General features: G+C 56.5%; 1 protein-coding gene and 1 long non-coding RNA gene across 2 annotated transcripts in view; one reads left to right on the top strand and one right to left on the bottom strand.

The window, feature by feature from the left end:
- The window catches only part of TRIM71 (tripartite motif containing 71), a 59,926-nt gene extending 53,543 nt beyond the window's left edge, over window positions 1-6,383 (bottom strand). Inside the window, exon 1 of the mRNA XM_051818534.3 lies at window positions 4,691-6,383. Within this exon, the coding sequence (XP_051674494.2) occupies window positions 4,691-5,545 (855 nt within the window). The 5' untranslated portion in view covers window positions 5,546-6,383. The remainder of the gene's footprint in view (window positions 1-4,690) is intronic.
- A 6,762-nt stretch (window positions 6,384-13,145) lies between these two features.
- LOC149127215 (uncharacterized) lies at window positions 13,146-15,916 on the top strand. The gene is made up of 3 exons (XR_016232146.1): window positions 13,146-13,532; window positions 14,819-15,006; window positions 15,187-15,916. It is a non-coding gene; the product is annotated as an uncharacterized LOC149127215 (long non-coding RNA).
- Window positions 15,917-18,599: the final 2,683 nt, after the last annotated feature.

The following is an 18,599-nucleotide window of genomic DNA, read 5'->3' as shown; positions in this document are numbered from 1 at the left end:
CAGCCTGAGGGGTCAAGGAGAGCAGTGGGGACCGGAGCAGGGGGCTCGCGGGGCGGCACCTTGCCCACTGCAGGCAACTGCCGCTTCTTAATCTCTCCCATGCCCTCTTCCAAGAGGAGATGGGAAAGGGGGAACACAGAGCAGCATCAGGGAGCTGGGCCTTGAACTCTCTGTGTTAGGGGCAGGGGAGCAGGGAGCGCCGCTCTGAAGCCGCCTGCGTGCTGGAAGTCAGCTCTGCGCTCAAGAGTCCCGAAGACCACGAAGAGAAACCCTGCCAGTGAGAAGAGCCGGCCGGAGAGACGGCGTCCAGCCCGAGGCCCTTCAACTTCAGAGCTGCAGGATTATCAAGTAAGCGAAATCTTCAAGTCAGGAAGATGTAGAAACACTTCTATTTGCCCTGGCAAGCCGCTGCAAGCCATCTCACCTTGTCTACGGCTTCCATGAAGAATCCACTCCCTCACTGCACCTGCTCAATGAGGCCATTCTGAAAACCAAAAAGCTAGGCTCCAAATTTCAGGCATCCGTTTTTACTAGCGTTTTAGGAAACTGGACTCCGGCAACCCAAAAAGGGCTCTTGAAAAATAGTATTTATAAATAGCAAAAATAGCCAAAAACCGGGGCAGGAAAAAAAGTGATTTTACTCAATCTTCACTTTTCTGATTTCTCTAATCCAAGGACAAACTGTATTTAACTTCCAAAACACACTGATGAGACAGTACTGTGCAGTAGCGTCCCAGGAAGAACGCCAAGTGTGGAAGAAAGTGCCCATCTTCCTCCCAAAATACCTTTAGTGTTTCTTAAATACATATTCCTAGAATCGGAGAGGAAAATCAGGCAGACAAATGTCTTGTCCCTGAAATCCCAAAACCAGCACAGCTTACTTGAGGAAGGAAACTTAAAACATAGGGTGCAGAGTGTGTAGCAGGCAGGGCTGACAGCCTCGATGCTGGCTATCCTCGAGGTAAACTCACCTGCACAGGCTGCCCACCTCCCAGGGCCCAGGAGGGTAAAATCCACTCCTATGCACTTTCCTGGAAGTAATCAGCTCCCAGCCCTGATTTTTTGAAAACCCCCCAAAAAGTCTAAGAAACTAGGATACCCATAAGCAAGCACTGTATGATGCACCTTCTCATGGGAACAGGGGCCTGAGAACATCTATCCACCTGCTAACCTGAACTGAAACCAACCTCTGTCCTGACTTCCAAGGTTTGCAAAGTTTGGTTTTCTGGTCAACAGGTGAAGTGCGTGGATTCAGCTAAAGCAATGCTAGAATTCAGTTAGTTCTATTCATTTGCTCTCCTTGTCTTTAACCCTGCCAAAACACCACCCCATTTGGAATTAACCAGTTAACAGGATTTTATCTAAAATTCCAAAATTCCATTTCTGGCATAAATTCTAAGTTGGTCATAAATTCCACGAACGTACTAGTGACACCTACCCAGCCAACTCCAGAGATGGAGACAAGAGTAGGAAATTAGGTCTTCAGCTCTGTCTACAATACTCATACTTCAACCTTGTGTTAAAAACCACCACTCTGATGATGTAGTGGGGTGAAAAACAAGTTTGTACTGTCTAGAAAACAGTCTCTCTCTCTCTTTTTTTTTTTTTTTGTAATTTACAAAAAGTATCCTTGTACTTAAAAACACTACTGATAGGGCAACCCTGAAAGGCGTGGAGCCCGGGGAATGCAACAAAGATGTAACACAGCGCAGGGCTGGAGGCTGAGACAACCCCACTCAGGGCAGACAGTGCAACCCCCAGCAAGCACTGATCTCTTGCTGCAAGTGGTCTGAGGCCAGTTAGGTTTCAGGGTCAGATGGGGGTGGAATTCTCGAACCCGCGTGGCCTGCGCTGCAGAGTGCAGTGCTGGGACCGGATATAAACTGCACCGGCACCGCACCCCACTTTGCACAGCAGAGGCAGGAAAGCCCTCTGCCCCCGCTGCAGGGCCGGCCGGGCTACACTGTCACCCACACTGGCTCCCGATGGGGCCTTTCTTGAGGACCTGGGTGTGGTCCAAACCCCTACAGGTAGGGAAGCCGAACGCCCAGCTCTCAGAGCCAGCACCGGCTCCCCTGGGCTTCTGCTCAGGTCCTCTCCGAAAGGGCACCTCGTGGGCAGCTGCAGTACGCTCAAGGCGCACCCTTAACCCTACCTCGCGCCCCGAAACGTGCATTCTCTCGGCCCTGAGTGGCCACGTCACCAGAGCCCGAGCCAGAGCCAGCCCCGGCCACAGCCTCTGCCGGGACTCTCGTGGCCAGCGGCTCCAAGGCCGACTGATCTCCTAGGCACAGAAGGAACGAACGTGCCCAACGGGGTTTCACGGGCGCTAACCAGCAGCAAGCAAGACCCGAGTCCCCCTCTGGAGGTTCCCAAGCTACCAACCATGCGCGGACCGCACACAGCCCAATCTCCTGGCTGGCCGGACCCCAGGGGCTACTCCTGCCTCAGCCCAGGGGAAAGCCCCCCCCCCCCCCCCGCTTCCTCTTCCTCCCCCTCCCCAGCACCAGGTGGCATCAGCCCCCAGAAAGGAGCTGTTGACGCGAGAAGCAACTCAGTCCAGCAGCAGATTCTAAAAACGGAGGTAAAACGCAGAACCGTGGACCACAAAAAGAGACGGGGGCCACGCCAGTCCGGCCCCCTCCTCCGGAGCGTTTAGCCAGGGAGGGCTCTGGAAAGGAACAGAGCGAGCCCAGCTCCCAACACAGAAGAGGACTCGCGCCCGCCAGGAGCCTCACTACCTACCAGGTGCAGCCTTCCCGCACCTTGTCCCCTTGAAACTCACAATGCCGGCCACTCTCAGCAAGAGATCTAAAAGGCTCACCAAAGGAAGTACAAGCCTGCTCAGAACCGGGCAAACCTTCCGCTCTGCGGCGCATTTGATAATGCAAGCATGCCCGCCGAGCCGCGGCAGCCTCGCTGTGCCCAGAACAGTGAGTGTACTGCAAGGGGACCTGCTCCATCCCGCGAGTGGACCAATTCCGAACGGGAATACTGGCCACACCATGCATCTACTTCTTTTGCGCAAATAAAACATAGGTGTGCCTGTAACTGGCAGTCCAATTTAAAACCGACATTTAAACTCAAGCACCCCTCCCCAGAGGGAGTGAAATTATCCTGGCTGGACTCAGGGGGCCTTCTCCCTTTAAACCACCCCCCCAACACACACACACACACAAGCACAGGATCCTAATCTGCAAGTGAATTGGCTCCATTTTTTCCCCTTCCTCGGGTTTGGATCAGAATTTAGCTCAATCATTTGTTTCTCTAAAGTTTTGAACGAACTCCCTGGAAACGCTGACCAGTGACTATGGAAAAACTCAAGATGAGTGCCTTCTAACCTTAAACAACGAAGGAAGGAGGGAGTTGGCTCCTAGCTTTGTATAGAAAAGGGACCTTTAAAAGGGGGTGCCCACTCCAGCTAGATTAAAATTTCAACTTTTTTTCCAATAGGACAAGTCGGTTTAAGACCGCCAGGACTGGAGCTCCGCCCTCCCCCCCAATAACAGGTTAGGGCGCTGGGTATCAGCTGGCCCACGGCAGCTCTAGCCGGCAGAGTTCACTCCCACTCGGGATTTAAAGTCCCTGGGGTCCCCAACTCTTCCTCCACGGCCAGCCCAGAGCTGTCACACATCCAACCTCCCGCGTCCACAGGCAGATGGCAAAAGCGAACGACCCCCCTCCCAAAGCAGAGTTTGCTCCCCAAAACTTTCGGCTCCCTGCTTTCAGTGGGTTCCCGCTCAGCTAACAACAGGGTCAAGGAGGAAGCCGGCATCACCCGGTTTTAAAAGCCAAGGACTGCTTGCTCTACGCAGCCCTCGCATCTAAGAATCCAGCCCCCGGGGCTGCGGGGCGGCTCCCGGATAACTCCAGCTTCTGGGGCACCCTAGCGGGGCCACCCCTTAACCTGGGGAAACCGGACAGGCCGGAGCCGCCGTGCACCCCCGAGACCAGCCGGTACTTCCACGTAGGGGAGCCCAGGGACCAGATCACGCAGTTCGGGCAGCACGCGAAACAGCTGCGGGGCAAAGGGCCCCACCCAGGGGGCTCCCTGGGCCCCCCAGGCTCCACGAGACCCCTTCTTCCTCAACACAGGAGGTCCGCGCCTGCCACGCAGTCCAGACCATGAACCCCCCCCCCCACACACACACACACAGGGAAAAAAAACTTCTTCCCAGCAGCGCGCACGTGGAAACCAGGTCTGGGGACACAGCACACGCAGTCCACCCACGCAACCACCTCTGCCCGGCTCGCACCCCTCTTAAAAGCAACAATTTGCAAGTTTTACAAAGTTGAGGACACACAGAGAGGCCTCCGATCTGCCTACACAAACACAGACTCCACTTCTTGCAGCTCGTGCCTACTAAATATTGACAACGGTTGCCATGTTTTGCCACACAGAGTGAAAAAATGAAGTGCAATACAGCAAAGAGGAACCCCGCGCTTTTTTGGACTCTCCAGGGACCCTCGCGACACGCACACGCGAGCCAGGCCCGCCACACACTATCCAGGTCACACTCCACGACGTAGCCAGAGGAGGGGGTAGACAAACAAATCGGGAGAAGCGAAGGTGTCCCGGTCTCCCCGCGTTTCTGAGATCTCCGGGGAAGACTCGCCCAGGAACGCGCACCCGGGAACGCGGGGGACGCACGCACACGCGCCCGCACCCACAGCCGCCCCACGCGCTCACCTCATCGCCGTGCTGCTGGCAGAAGCCGAGGCGCTCCGGGAACACGGAGAGGATGGAGAAGGGCGCGCCGGGGAAGGGCGGCCCGAGCCCGAGCTGCTGCGCCGCGGCCGCGGCCGCGGGGCCCGGCGGGCCGCGCTCGATGTAGTGGTCCTTGGTGAGGCGCACGCGCTGGTGCGCGCGGACGCAATTGTCGCACAGGTGCTCCTGGCAGTCCAGGCAGCGCGAGGAGGCCGCGTTGCCCTCGTCGCAGGAGCTGCAGCCGTGAGGCCGCCGCAGCAGCAGCGCCGACGGGGACGCGGCCGGGCCGCCGCCGCCGCCGCCGCCGCCGGGAGTCGGGCGGGAAGGCGCGGGCGCGGGCGGCGGCGGCGGCGGCGGCGCGGCGGCGGGCGCGCGCGGGTGCGGGTGGTGCGCGTGGTGCCGGTGGTTGCTGTGGGCGCCCGCGCCCGCGCGGCCGTTCTTGGGCGGCGGCTCGTCGGCGGTGGCCACCACGGCGTCCAGCAGGTTGCTGAGCAGGAAGGCGGACGAGGGCAGCGCGTCCATGCCCGCCGCCTCGGCGAGCACGACCTTCTGGTCGCACACGGGGCAGCGCAGCTTGAGCGGCTCTCCCGGCGCGCCGCTGCCCGCCGCCGGCAGCCGGTGTGTCTCCAGGCAGGGGCGGCAGAAGGCGTGCAGGCAGGGCAGGACGTGCAGGCGGCGCGCCGCCGCCCCGGGGCCCCCGCCGCCGCCCCCGGACGACGTGGACGTCTGCGAGGACGAGGACGACGCGGACGAGTTGGAGGAGAGCGGCGCCGGCGAGCCGCACATCTCCTTGCACAGCAGGCAGATCTGGAAGTCGGTCTCGGGGAACGAAGCCATTTGCAACCCGTCCCGGAGGAGGGAGGAGACCAGAGAGGAAGAGGAGGAGGAGGAGGAGAGAGCGGACGAGGCGGGTGGGGGAGCCGCCGACTCACTCAGCAAAGAGCACCGGCCAGGTCCGCGACCCGGGAGCCGGCACCAGGGCGGCGCGGCCCGTGCGGCCCGCGCGCGGCTGCTCCCAGCACCGCGGGCATTAAATGCCACTCTCCGGGGGCGACGCGGATTCCTGCCGAGGCGGGGAGGCCGGAACAAGCCCCGACACGCGAGGGGCGAGCAGGGGCTCGGAGGTCAGAGGGCTCCCGGGAGCAGCCGGGGCTTGGCCGCGCGCGCTGGCCGAAGGGGAGTCCCCGCTGTGCGATCCCGGTCCGGGCCACAGCAGAATTTGGCTCGACGAAGGTTATCTGGTGCGTGGCTTTTTCTCGGAATCTCTCCTCGGGAAGGCGCCCCGAAGTCGTCACGGCGGGAGCAGCGCGTCGCCAAGCCGGTGTGCCCCCGCGCGACGCCGGCCGCCCCGCCGCATGACGCGGCGGCCAGGGGCTCCTGGGTGGCCCGGCGTGCTGCGCCCGGGGCTTGCGCACGGCCAGGCGCAGCCCCCTCCTCCCCTGCAGGGCGGTCAGCCCCCGCCGCAGCTGCAGCTCGTGGGGGCCCGGCCGCACGCGCGCTCTACGCACGCGCGGCCCACGCGCGTCGAGTCTCCCGCGCACCCGCCGGAGCCCGGCCGCGGCTGCCCGCGCTTAGCACGCACGCGCGGCCCACGCGGCCCGGGCCCTCGTGCCCCCCGGCCTGGCGGGACCCGGGCGCCTCCCGCGCGCGGCTTAACCCCTCCGGCTTAGCGGCGCGAAGGCGCAGGGCCGCAGGTCCCCGCGGGCCGCCCTGAATTATTCATCGGCAGGAAGATATTGGATGTACCCGCTGCCCGCTCCGCGCGGGCCGTCGTGCAATGCTATCCGCGCCGCGCGCCCCTCCTCCTCCTCGCGTCCGTCCGCTCTGAAACCTTGGCAGCGGAGGGGGATCACATTTCCTTTGTCATCGGGCCATTTCGCCCTCGCCGCGGTCCCCCCTCCGATCCCGAGCCTCGGGGACGGAGCCTCCTCCCGGGCGCGCTGGAATCAGTGGAGCCGGCAACGGCCCCGCGCGGCGAGTTCGCGAGCCGCGTGGCCAGCGCCGCTGGCTCCCGCCTGCGTCATCTTCTCTCTCCGGAACGAGCAGCCGAGTGGGACGCGGGTGGCCCCGGCCGCGCCGCCCGGGCTCGGCTCCTCTGGGGCTCCGCGCAACTCCCCGAGTTCGGGCTGCGTGCGCGCGCGCGCGCGGCCCCTCTTTCTCTGCTTTGCCGCCTCTTCCTCCTCCTCCTCCTCCTCCTCCTCCTCTCAGGACGCCGGTTATTGGGACTGATCGGAATTCGGAATCCTTTTAATCTCCAAAGGAGCAAACTCACTTCCGCCCGAGTGCGGGGAGGGGGCTGGGGGAGGGGAGCAGGGGAGGGGGTTCCAGGCAAACAGGAAACATTAGCCCTCGCGGCACGGCCCGCTTTTGTGTGCTCCCTCCCTCCCTCCCTCCCTCCTCCCGCGGCCGGCCGCTGGGGAGATGGACGGCCCGGGCTGCAGCGACGACCTTTGAAACCTGGCGAGCGAGGAGCGGAGAGCGAGTCTTCCGTTGCTTTAAAAAAGAAAAGGTCGCGTTCCGAACCCCTGGCTCTGCGCACGCTGCTCTCCACTGCTGGGGACGCCTCGGTCCACACGCACACACTCACGCGCGCGCGCGCGCGCGCCTCCAAGCTTGGCTTGTGTTCGTGTCTGTGGTCCACATCACACAGTGGTGTGCGGCGGGATGCGTGGAGCTGAACGAATCTGAATTCTGATCCCTGGAAGGGCCGGCTCCCTTTTTTTTGTTGTGGTTTTAATGGGGCGGTGGGGGTGGGGGGAGGCGACCCGGTGACGGCCCCGCGGCCATCTGGGTGGTGCCCCAGGCTGCCTGGGCGGTGCCGAGAGGAGTGACCTGGGAGGCACCGAGGGCGGCTTCCCAGGACTTGCGGAGTTTGTGGCCCTGGGGCTGCAGGCCGAACCTTTGTCCGGGTCTGCTCACCATCTCGCCGCCAGTGACTTCTTGGGTTCCACTTAACCGGGGCAGGCAACAACCTGAATGAATCCGAAAACCTCTCGGGCCAGAGGCAAGCACAAAAGGATCACCCCTTAGGATTGCATTGACAGGGAATTCTAGAACGGGCGAAACTTCACATGGAGATGAGAAAGCAGCATTTGGGAGGTGAGGGACCCTTCCCCCGGGGGATGGGAGAGACACAAAAACATCATTTAATGCCGAAATTTCACTGTGTGCAAATTGAACTTCCATAAAACGGAAAAAAAAAAAAAACTTAGAAGCTTGGTTTCCAACCTGAACAACCCCACCTGGATCATGAAGTTGGAAAAATACAAGGAGACACACGGCCGTGCCCTGCTTCTCCGCGGATTCTCTCCCTGGGATCCAGAGGAAGGTCTGTCTGGAAAGAGCCCTTAAGTCAGGCCAGCTGGGCAAACAGCTCCCGAGAGGACCCAGCCGCAGCGGGGGAAGGGCGCAGGGCCACAGCACCCAGTGCAAAATGAGAAATCAGTGGCCAGTCCCTGAGAGACGTGAGTGGGAAAATTATTGGAGAAATAAAACCAAGCTGCAGCTCCTCCTCTGTCGACAGACCAGGGAAACTTCTTCTCATTTGAAAATGAGAGAGGGGCTTCTCCTGCCACCATCTGCCGCCACTACAGCAACTTGCGTCCAACATGGGAGACCCACGTGTGCACACACACACACACACATCTATGCACGCGTATGCCTTTGTACCATGGGCGCCTTGCTCCAGAGGTGCTCCATGTAGTTTTGTTGGGTTTTGTTTCTTTACCCTGCTTTGATTGTTTTGAGTTCTTTTTTTAAAAGCAAAGCAAAATAAAAATAAGAGGAAAACAGATGGGGGAAGAGAATTGCCAGAAGGAAGATGGCCCCATAAGGTCAGAGCTGGGATGGCCCGGATCTGCTGCCTCCCTCCTAGCTTGGCCCCACCCACCACAAAAAGAAAAGAGAGGAGGGGGTGGGGACAGGCCTCCCCCAGGCCCCCTGGTCCTACCCAGCAGACTGTCTTGCAAGTGGATGGCAGAGGGGGGCCCGTGAGCTGAGCTTCCTTGGGGGAGCAGAGTGATTCCAGGAAGAGGTGGGTTGATTTTCTGGGGACAGTCGCTCAGAATTACTCCCAAAAAAGGAAGAAAGAGGAAGGGGAGGTTTGATTTCTCTTTAAGGAGTAGGTTCTCTCCTCTCCTTTCCCGCTCCGGTTCACACCACATCGCCAGGAAATTGGGCACATTCCAAATTTCCCGGAAGACCGAACTTCCCACAGGTTGGAAAGACGGAGTTCTTCCCGCCGACCAGTTTCACTCCGGTTGTGTGGAAATACAGTTGTGATTTGTTGAAATGCGGCACAGCCGTAGATCAATAATAAATTAGTGCTGGATTGCAATAAGGTTTCAGATAAGCTGGAGGAGGAGCTGGAGCTACGCATCCACTCCCAGGACCCGAGCCAGAGTCCTGTGCCAGCAGCCCCCAGGTGGGAAACGCCTTGCCATCCTCCTCCATCGACACCCACTCCTAGCTTTCGGTTGTCCTTTCTCCAGTTTACATTAGCAAGGGAGCCTTTGCGAATCCCGAAAATAAATCATCTGCTGTTTTCATACGCAACCACCTTTTAAAAGAAACCAGCCCTGGGCTCACAGAGGCAGTAAATTTGCTTTTTTTCTCCACTGCATCCGTAACCATATTTTGGTTTCACAGAGTGACACCAGCCCCTGCCACCCTCGCGGACCCTGGCTTGGGGGCAGGGTCCGTTTCCATCAGAGCGACTTTGCTTCTGCGTTCTTCCTCTGATCCTTTCATTAAATATTCGATGCACCGTTTGTTTTGATGTCCAAATTGCACCTTTCACCATCCTCCTTGGCATGCATGCGTGTAATTTTTAAGCATATAAATCGCCAGATCATTAAAAAAAAAAAAGCATGGAACATAAGTTACATCATAATCACTGTTTGGAACCTTCGGGGCGCAGGGTGGGGGCCAGCTGAGCAGACACCATCGATTCACCGCCTGCACCCTGCCAGTGGAAAGGGGCTGGGGCTCTCCACACTGGGGCCCACTCTTCACTCCGCCCTTGCAATCATTAACAGAAGGGTGTCAGCTGCCTTCAACAAGCCGGGAGTTGAGAGGAGCAGCGTGTCAGAGGATATGCTAGACGCTCTAGTCACCAGGAACTATATAAATGACCGTAGGGAAACTCAAATTGCACGCATAAAAAGTTAAATACCCAGCTTTGGTAGTTAAAGGCAGGTTACCACTGGGTGAGGCTCACCCCACCCCCACCCCCCACTCCTAACTGTGTGACTTTGGGCAAGTGTACCTAGCCTTTCTCTGCCTCAATTTTTTTTTTTTTTATCTGCCTGCCGGGAATGTTACAAGTACCCAGCCTATCAGGGCTGAAGAAGCTGCTGACCACACAGCGCTTGCTACAGTTGCCAGCACGTGCAAGCCCTCCTCACCTCCGCACCTTTAAAATAATCAGCATTCAGAGCCTGGTTGGCAAACTGCCTGCCTACCCTCACGCCTGTCACTGCTTGATCACTACCCTGGGCTCCCGGCCGGCCAGTCACTTCCTCCTTCCGCCCTGCAGAAGGAAGGGGCAGTATCGGCCTCCTGTCACTCAGCACCAGGCCCCAGGGGCGGCCCGGGGCCACCCTGAAAATCCCAAGCTCTCAGTCCCGGTGTTTGAAAATGAAATTTGTCTTTCATACTAAGGGGCAGAGAAACGATCAACCCTGTTTTTAAAATAAATAGAGCAGCAGGATGAAGATCCAACCTGAGTCTTAAGCTACCTACCCCCGGTGCTGCCTGATTTTGTGGCTGGAAAACTCTCTGCTATTTATCCCTCCCTGTTTCAGCCTAATCCTGCCCTTCATTCATTCCACCTGCTCCAGGGTTGAAAGGGCCTCCTCTTGCCAAGAACAATGAACTGCAACTGCTACCCACGCTGGCGAGGGCCCCGTCCCTGCCCAAGTCCGCCTTCCCCGTGTGGCTTCTGCCCCGCAGCTCCAAGTCTGCTCTCATCCAGGCTTGAGTTCAATTGCCCCTCCAGCACCTGGGCTGGCTCCTGGCTCCCTGGACCACTGAAAGGAAGGCCTACCCGTTCCGAGAACTGGCAGCCAGCACCTTGGTCTCTCCTATCCAAAGTCACAATGCAGGAGGTCTGACTCCCTGCTAGAGACCCCACCAAGAGGCTCAGACTCCTCGAAGGGGACTGTTTGAGAGGAGCCCCCATTGTACCCACCAAGGTGACACGTGTACCAAGGCCTTCAGAATGTCCATAGAGGCCGGCGCCACGGCTCACTAGGCTAATCCTCCGCCTTGCGGCGCCAGCACACCGGGTTCTAGTCCCGGTCGGGGCGCCGGATTCTGTCCTGGTTGCCCCTCTTCCAGGCCAGCTCTCTGCTGTGGCCAGGGAGTGCAGTGGAGGATGGCCCAAGTGCTTGGGCCCTGCACCCCATGGGAGACCAGGATAAGTACCTGGCTCCTGCCATCAGATCAGCGCGGTGCGCTGGCCGCAGCGCGCTGGCCGCGGTGGCCATTGGAGGGTGAACCAACGGCAAAGGAAGACCTTCCTCTCTGTCTCTCTGTCTCTCTCTCTCTCTCACTGTCCACTCTGCCTGTCAAAAAAAAAAAAAAAAAAAAGAATGTCCATAGAAAATGCAATGAAAAGATCAGCTTATTTGGATGCCATGTACGTATGAAATTATGTGTACGAGGGGTCTTCAAAACACTTGTAGAAAATGCTGATTATGGGGCTGGCGTTGTGTTCCAGTGAGTTAAGCCACCGCTTGCAATGCCTGATTCTAAATGAGAGTGCTGGTTCGAGTCTCAGCTGTTCCGCTTCTGATCCCGCTCCCTGCTTATGCACCTGGGAAGGCAGCAGAAGACGGCCCAAGCATATGGACCCCCGCATATCTGTGAAGACCCGGATGAGTTCCTGGCTCCTGTCTTCAGCCTGGCCCAGCCCAAACCTCTAAGCCGTTCACTGGGAGTGAACCAGAAGATGGAAAAATCTCTGTCTCTCCCTCTCGCTCTGTAACTCTGCCTTTTAAATAAATTTTTTAAAAATCCTTTAAAAATGCATATTTACAGGGCTGGCGGTGTGGTGTGGTGGGTAAAGCCACCGCCTCCTGGCACATGGCTTCGGATTGGTGCAGCTCCAACACTGTGGCCAATTGGAGAGTGAACCAGTGGATGGAAGACCTCTCTCTCTCTCTGCCTCTTCTCTCTCTGTGTAACCCTGACTTTGGAATAAATAAATCTTTGAAAAAAATGCATATTCATGAAAAGGACTACACATAGATTGCAAAAATTTTTTGCACCAAAATAAACTTATCCTTTAATTCCATTATTCCCTGAACTTCTTGGAGTCCTCTCATGAGTGAAGCCATCTTGAAATATCCAGCCCGAACCCCACCCAGGTGAGCCAGTATGGATGCTTGAACTGCAAAATTGTAAGTATAACAAAACAAGTCTTGTATTTTTCTTTTCAATTTTTTAAAAGATCTATTTACTTATTTGAAAGGCAGAGTTATAGAGAGGCAGACAGAGAGAGAGAAAGGTCTTCCAACCACTGGTTCACTTCCCAGATGGCCACAACAGCCAGAGCTGCGCCGATCCAAAGCCAGGAGCCAGGAGTTTCTTCCGCGGTACAGGGGCCCAAGGACTTGAGCCATTTTCCACTGCTTTTCCAGGCCATAGCAGAGAGCTGGATCAGAAGAAGAGCAGATGGGACTGGAACCAGCACCCATATGGGATGCCAAAGCTGCAGGCAGCGGCTTTACCTGCTACACCACAGTGCCAGCCACTGCAATGCCTTTACCCATTCCCTTGTCGTTGGACATTTGGGTTGATTTAATTTCAAGTTTTGACTGTTACAAAGAAAGCTGCTTTGAATATTTACATGCAACTCTTGTGGGGGGGGGAAAGGTTTTTTTTTTTTTTTAAGAGAGATTTATTTATTTATTTATTTATTTGAAAGAGTTACACAGAGGAGAGGCAGAGAGGGGGAGAGAGAGAGAGAGAGAGAGAGAGAGAGGTCCTCCATCCGCTGGTTCACTCCCCAGATGGCCGCAACAGCTGGAGCTGCGCCGAACCGAAGCCAGGAGCCAGGAGCCTCCTCTGGGTCTCCCACGTGGGTGCAGGGGCCCAAGGACTTGGGCCATCTTCCACTGCTTTCCCAGGCCACAGCAGGGAGCTGGATCGGAAGTGGAGCAGCTGGGTCCCTGACCTCCATGTGGGATGCCAGCGCTTCATGCCAGGGCGTTAACCCTCTGTGTCACAGCGCCGGTCCCAAAAGTTTTTATTTATTTGAAAGAGTTACAGAGAGAGAGGGAGAGACAGCGAGAGAGGTCTTCCATCCGCTGGTTCACTCCCCAGATGGCTGCAATGACCAGAGCTGAGCCAGGAGCTTCATCTGGTCCTCCCACGTGGATGGCAAGGACCCAAACACCTGGACCATCATCTGCTGCTTTCCCAGGTCGTTATTAGGAGCTGCATAGGAAATGGAGCCGCTGGGACACCATGAACCGGCACGCATATGGGATGCCTGTGTTGCAGGCAGTGCCTTTACCAGCTGTGCCACAACACAGGCCCCTGCATAAAAGTCTTTAATGAGAAAAGTCTCTCCTTTTCTCCCGTGAAAATACCCAGGGATACAAAGGTTGATTTATATAGTAGGTGCAGGTTAGCTTCGCAACACACTGCCACGTCTTTTCGGGAACAGCTGTGCCCTGTGGAGTTCCCCCAGAAGAGGGAAGAGCCGAGTTTGCCTTCCTCACCGCCGAAGCTTCCGGTGCTCAGCTTGTTTTCGCTTTACCTTGAGCCGTTCTGTCTGACGCGTGGTCGTATCTCGTCTTGATTTCTTTTTTTAAGAGTAAGTACGTAATTTATTTGAAAGGCAGAGTGACAGAGACAGAGAACGCTTTCCCCCCCCAAGATTCACTCCTCAAATAGCCACAAAGGCCGGAGCTGGGCCAGCCTAAGCCAGGAGCCTGGAACCCCATCTTCCCATCCAGGTCTCCCACCTGGGTGCGGGGGTCCAAGCACTGGGCCAGCCTCCGCTACTTTCCCAGACGCGTTAGCAGGGAGCTGGGTCCGAAGCCGGAGCTGGGACTCCCACTTTGATACGCGATGCGGATCCTCACAAGTGGCAGTGGGTTTTAATTTGCGTTTCCCTGATACCTAATGGTGTGGAGCCTCCTGTCCCGTGTCTATTTGCAAATTATGGTTTTTCTTTGGTGAAGTTGCAGTTCAAAACGTATGCTTTTTTAACTGAATTTTTATTTACAGTTTGGTGGAGAAATGTATTCATTTTTAGATTCAAAACATTCCAACTTTACTGCATTATAACTGATACCTAAAAATTGTATGTGCTTGCACGACATGTTTCTATGCCTATATTCTGTGAACTGATTACCACATCAAGGTCATTAACATACCAATCACTTCCCATAGTTATCTTTAAAACTGTTGTATTTTATTTTATTTTATTTATTTAATGAGGTCAGTGTTGTGGTGCCGTGGGTTACACCGTCACTTGTGACACCTGCATCCCGTATGAGTGCCAGTGTGTATACTACACGTTCTTTATTGAGGGACACCCAGGGGAAGGTGGCCAGCCTCCTCAGCTGCGAAGCATCCGGGGACCCTGGGCAGCCGAGGTGTGGGTGAAGGGCTTAGAGACCAAGGCTCATGAGCTGGACGGGGTAGCATGAAAAGCATACATTACAGAGGGAGTACCTGGAACAAAGCGCAGAGGTCAGGCATGAGCAAATCCCAAGGTGAGGGAATGGTAAACACCCCGGAGCCTGGGAGTCTGCGGAAGGTGGGGTTGTGCAAGGTGTGTGCCTCTCCCCTGAGCCTGCTGTCTCCAGGAAGGGCACCCGCCTGGAGTCCCATAGCCAGGGTCAAACCAGCACGCGGGGAGAAAGGAGTCCTTGCACACTGTCGGAGGGGCTGCAAGTCACACGGCTGCTGTGGGAAACAGCACGATGGGGCCTTGAAAACTGAGTCGAGCCACTGGCTGGGCATTTGGTACAGTGATTAAGACACCATTTGGGGGGCCAGCGTTGTGGCCTAACAGGTACAGTTGCTGCCTGCAGAGCCGGCACCGGTTGGAGTCCTGGCTGCTCCACTTCTGATCCAGCTCCCTGTTAACAGATCAGAATGCATCTGGGGAGGCAGCAGCAGATGGTCCAAGTGCCTGCACCCCTGCACACACATGGGAAACCCGGAAGAAGCTCCTGGCTCCAGGCTTCAGCCTGGCCCAGCCCCAGTTGTTGCGGCCATCTGGGGAGTGAACCAGTGGATGGAAGACCTCTCTTTCTCTCTCTCACTCTGCCTTTCAGGTAAATTTAAAAAAAAAAATGTACATTTAAAAAAATACAAACCAAACAAAAATAAAAGTAAATTAACTGAATTTAAGAAGCGATAGATGCTAGAGAGAAAAGGGAGTCAGTAGAGATGTATGCTAATGTAAACATGAGCCTACTGCACGCCTGATGATGGCACCTTTTCCTCCTGCCCAGAAAGGTGCTGGTGGACTGTCCCAGAGAGAATAATCACCCCCGGGGCCGGCGCTGGGGCACAGCAGGCTAAGCTTCTGCCTGCAGTGTCGACATCCCATATGGGTGCCGGTTCAAGTCCTGGCTGCTCCACTTGCGATCCAGCTCTCTGCTACGGCCTGGAAAAGCAGTAGAAGATGGCCCAAGTCCTTGGGTCCCTGCACCCGCATGGGAGACCCAGAAGAAGTGTCTGGCTCCTGGCTTCAGATTGGCACAGCTTCAGCCACTGCAGCCAATTGGGCAGTGAACCAGCAGATGGAAGACCTCTCTCTTTCTCTCTCTCTTCTCTCTCTGTGTAACTCTGACTTTCAAATAAATACATACATCTTAGAAAGTTCCCAAGCCCTTGCTTGTTCGTTTCCTGAGACCGTGAGCTGTAGCTCACACAGCCCACATGCAGTTACGGTCCCCGGGTTCCAGATCATCAGCTAGACCGCAGAGCGCATGCCCGGCTCACCAGGCCTCCGGCGCTGGTCCTTGCTGCATAGCTCGGGGCTGGCCTCCCTGGGCCCCTGCAGGACCCCTGGCTGCAGGCCTCCTCGCCTCTCCTGTGTGACAGTTCCCCAGCCCCTGTCACCTCTGAAGGTTTGAGAGCAGCCTCCCCGGAGCCCACCTCTCACACGTTGCTATCAAATCCGCTTTTCCTCCAGACTTCGGGGAGGGACTCTTTGCAGGGCCTTGTAAAACCTTAAATAAACGACACGAACAAATTCCACTTTGACCGCTATCTTGTTAAAATTCCTTAAAAAAGTTAACTCATTGGGCCCAAAGCACCTTCACAAAAGCCAGGCCGTACCGCCCCTAGGAGTCACTGTTCCTCAAAGGGTTTTATGTACTGTTTAATGATTTTTCACAAATAGTTTCTCTTGCCCTTAAAGTCAGATTAATTGAATTTTAATTCAGCAGGGTCACTCTCTAAACGGGGACCACTGGCTCTGCAGGTGCAGCTGGGGCTGCTCAGGCTCAGAGGGGCTGGGAGGGTGGGGGCACCCCCAGCGCAGCTCTGCTGGGGGGCGCCAGGAAGAGTCTCTGTTCCTTGTAGGCGCTGGGGACCCTGGAGGGCCTCGGACAGGGACCGTGTTAGCTTTCAGCTTCTGGATCTACCCTCCCTCTCCAGCTTTTTTTTTTTTTTTTTTTTTTTAATTTTTTGACAGGCAGAGTGGACAGTAAGAGGGAGAGACAGGGAGAAAGGTCTTCCTTTGCCGTTGGTTCACCCTCCAATGGCCGCCATGGCCAGCACACCGCGCTGATCCGAAGGCAGGAGCCAGGTGCTTCTCCTGGCCTCCCATGGGGTGCAGGGCCCAAGCACTTGGGCCATCCTCCACTGCACTCCCTGGCCACAACAGAGAGCTGGCCTGGAAGAGGGGCAACCGGGACAGAAACCGGCGCCCCGACCGGGACTAGAACCCGGGGTGCCGGTGCTGCAGGTGGAGGATTAGCCTAGGGAGCCGCGGTGCCACAGTTCTACTTTTCTATCTGTGATTTCATGGATCTCATCACACCTCTCTCTGGTCCAAGTCACACACCGGCCAAAGAGTTTTTTGTTTTTTTTTTGTTTGTTTGTTTGGTTTTTTTTTTTTTTTTTTTTTTTTTTGCTTTTTTCAATTGATTATTTATTTGAAAGGCAGAGTCGCAGAGAAAGAAGGAAAGAGAGCTTCCACCCACTGGTTCACTTTCCAAATGGCTACAACAGCCAGGTCTGGGCCAGAAGCTTCTTCTGGGTCTCCCACTCGGGTGCAGGGGCCCAGATACCAAGCACTTGGGCCATCTTCCACTGCTTTCCCAGGCCACAGCAGGGCGCTGAATCGGAAGTGGAGCAGCCGGGACTTGAACCGGCGCCTATATGGAATGCTGTTGACTCAGGTGGCGCCTTAACCTGCTGTACCACAACACCATGACCAAGGACTCTGGTTTTTAAATATTTGTTCCTGATTCTTTCTGAACTTCACTGTCAATTAAAACACCGTAAACCCACACTTTTTATATTCGTCAAAAATTTTCTTGAACACCTAAACCTGGTTAAAATTTCCAAAATGGCAAAAATTCTAGGCCTCCTCTTTTTCTTTCTTTTTTATTTGACAGAATTAGACAGTGAGAGAGAGACAGAAAGAAAGGTCTTCCTTCCGTTGGTTCACCCCCCAAATGGCCGCTGCGGCCAGAGCTGTGCCAATCTGAAGCCAGGAGCCAGGTGCTTCTCCTGGTCTCCCATGGGGTGCAGGGCCAAGCACTTGGGCCATCCTCCACTGCACTCCCTGGCCACAGCAGAGAGCTGGCCTGGAAGAGGGGCAACTGGGACAGAATCCAGTGCCCCGACCGGGACTAGAACCCACGCCCACATGGGATACTGGCACCGCAGGTGGAGGATTAATCAAGTGAGCCAGGGCGCCTGCCCCGTCTTTTTCTGTATTTATTTGTTTCTTTATTTGAACAGCAGCGCGACAGAGAGGGAGAGACAGCGAGAGAGCGAGCCTCCATCGTGGGTTCACTCCCCAGTCGCCCATAACAGTGCTGGACCAGGCTGAAGCCAGAAGCCAGGAATCCAGCCCAGGTCTCCCACCTGCGCCCTCTGCTGCCTTCCCGGGAGCATTAGCAGGGAGGTGGATGGGAAGCGGAGCAGCCGGGCCTCCTGCCAGAGCTTAGCTCCGGGATGCCAGCCTTGGCCTTGTGAGGGCAGCCCCCGCGCTGGCCCAGGCCTGCAGCTCTCGAATGCCGGCCTGCAGCTCACCGTTCTCGCTGTTGCTGCTGCCCGGGTTCCTGGGAGCTTTCGGTGCTGTCCGCCTCCGAGTTTTACCGAGTGACTCCGCGGGTTGGGGACCAAATGTAGCGTTTCCTCCCTGAACCTCCGTTTCCATGCTGAGCCAAACCTGAATTTCGGCGAGTACGAAATCAGACCTGGGGCCAGCACTGTGGTGTGGCGGGTTAAGCCACTGCGTGTGACGCCGGCATCCCAGCTCTGCGTGCGGGTTCGAGTCCTCTCTGTTCACTTTCCAAGCGCCCCTGCCACCCATGCGGGAGACCCCGATGGAGTCCCTGTCTCCCGTCTTCAGCCTGGCCCAGCCCCTGGCAGTTGCCACCTTTTGGGGAGTGAACCAGCGGATGGTTCAGGTCTCTCTTGGCCACTTTCAAATACAACAACCACCTAACCAACAGACGTCAGCCCTGGAGCAGAGGGGACAACGACCACAGACACCTGGCAGCCTCTCGGCCAGTGTGGCTGGTGAGGAGCTGCCTGGGACTGCACACAGCTGACCCAGGAAACCGTCCTGAGGGTGCTGCAAAGGAGGAGCAGCCAGTGTGGCCTGCTGGGAACGTGGGGGGGGGGGGGGCTCCGCGCAAGGGGCAGAGCTGGGGAGGCCCTTCCCACCCACTCCTTCCCC

Source organism: Oryctolagus cuniculus, chromosome 4, assembly GCF_051225735.1.
Source record: "Oryctolagus cuniculus isolate XC-2025 breed Fujian yellow rabbit chromosome 4, ASM5122573v1, whole genome shotgun sequence".
Classification (NCBI taxonomy): domain Eukaryota; kingdom Metazoa; phylum Chordata; class Mammalia; order Lagomorpha; family Leporidae; genus Oryctolagus; species Oryctolagus cuniculus.
The sequence above is the reverse complement of the archived record's forward strand: the minus strand, read 5'-3'. Positions and strand labels throughout refer to the sequence as shown.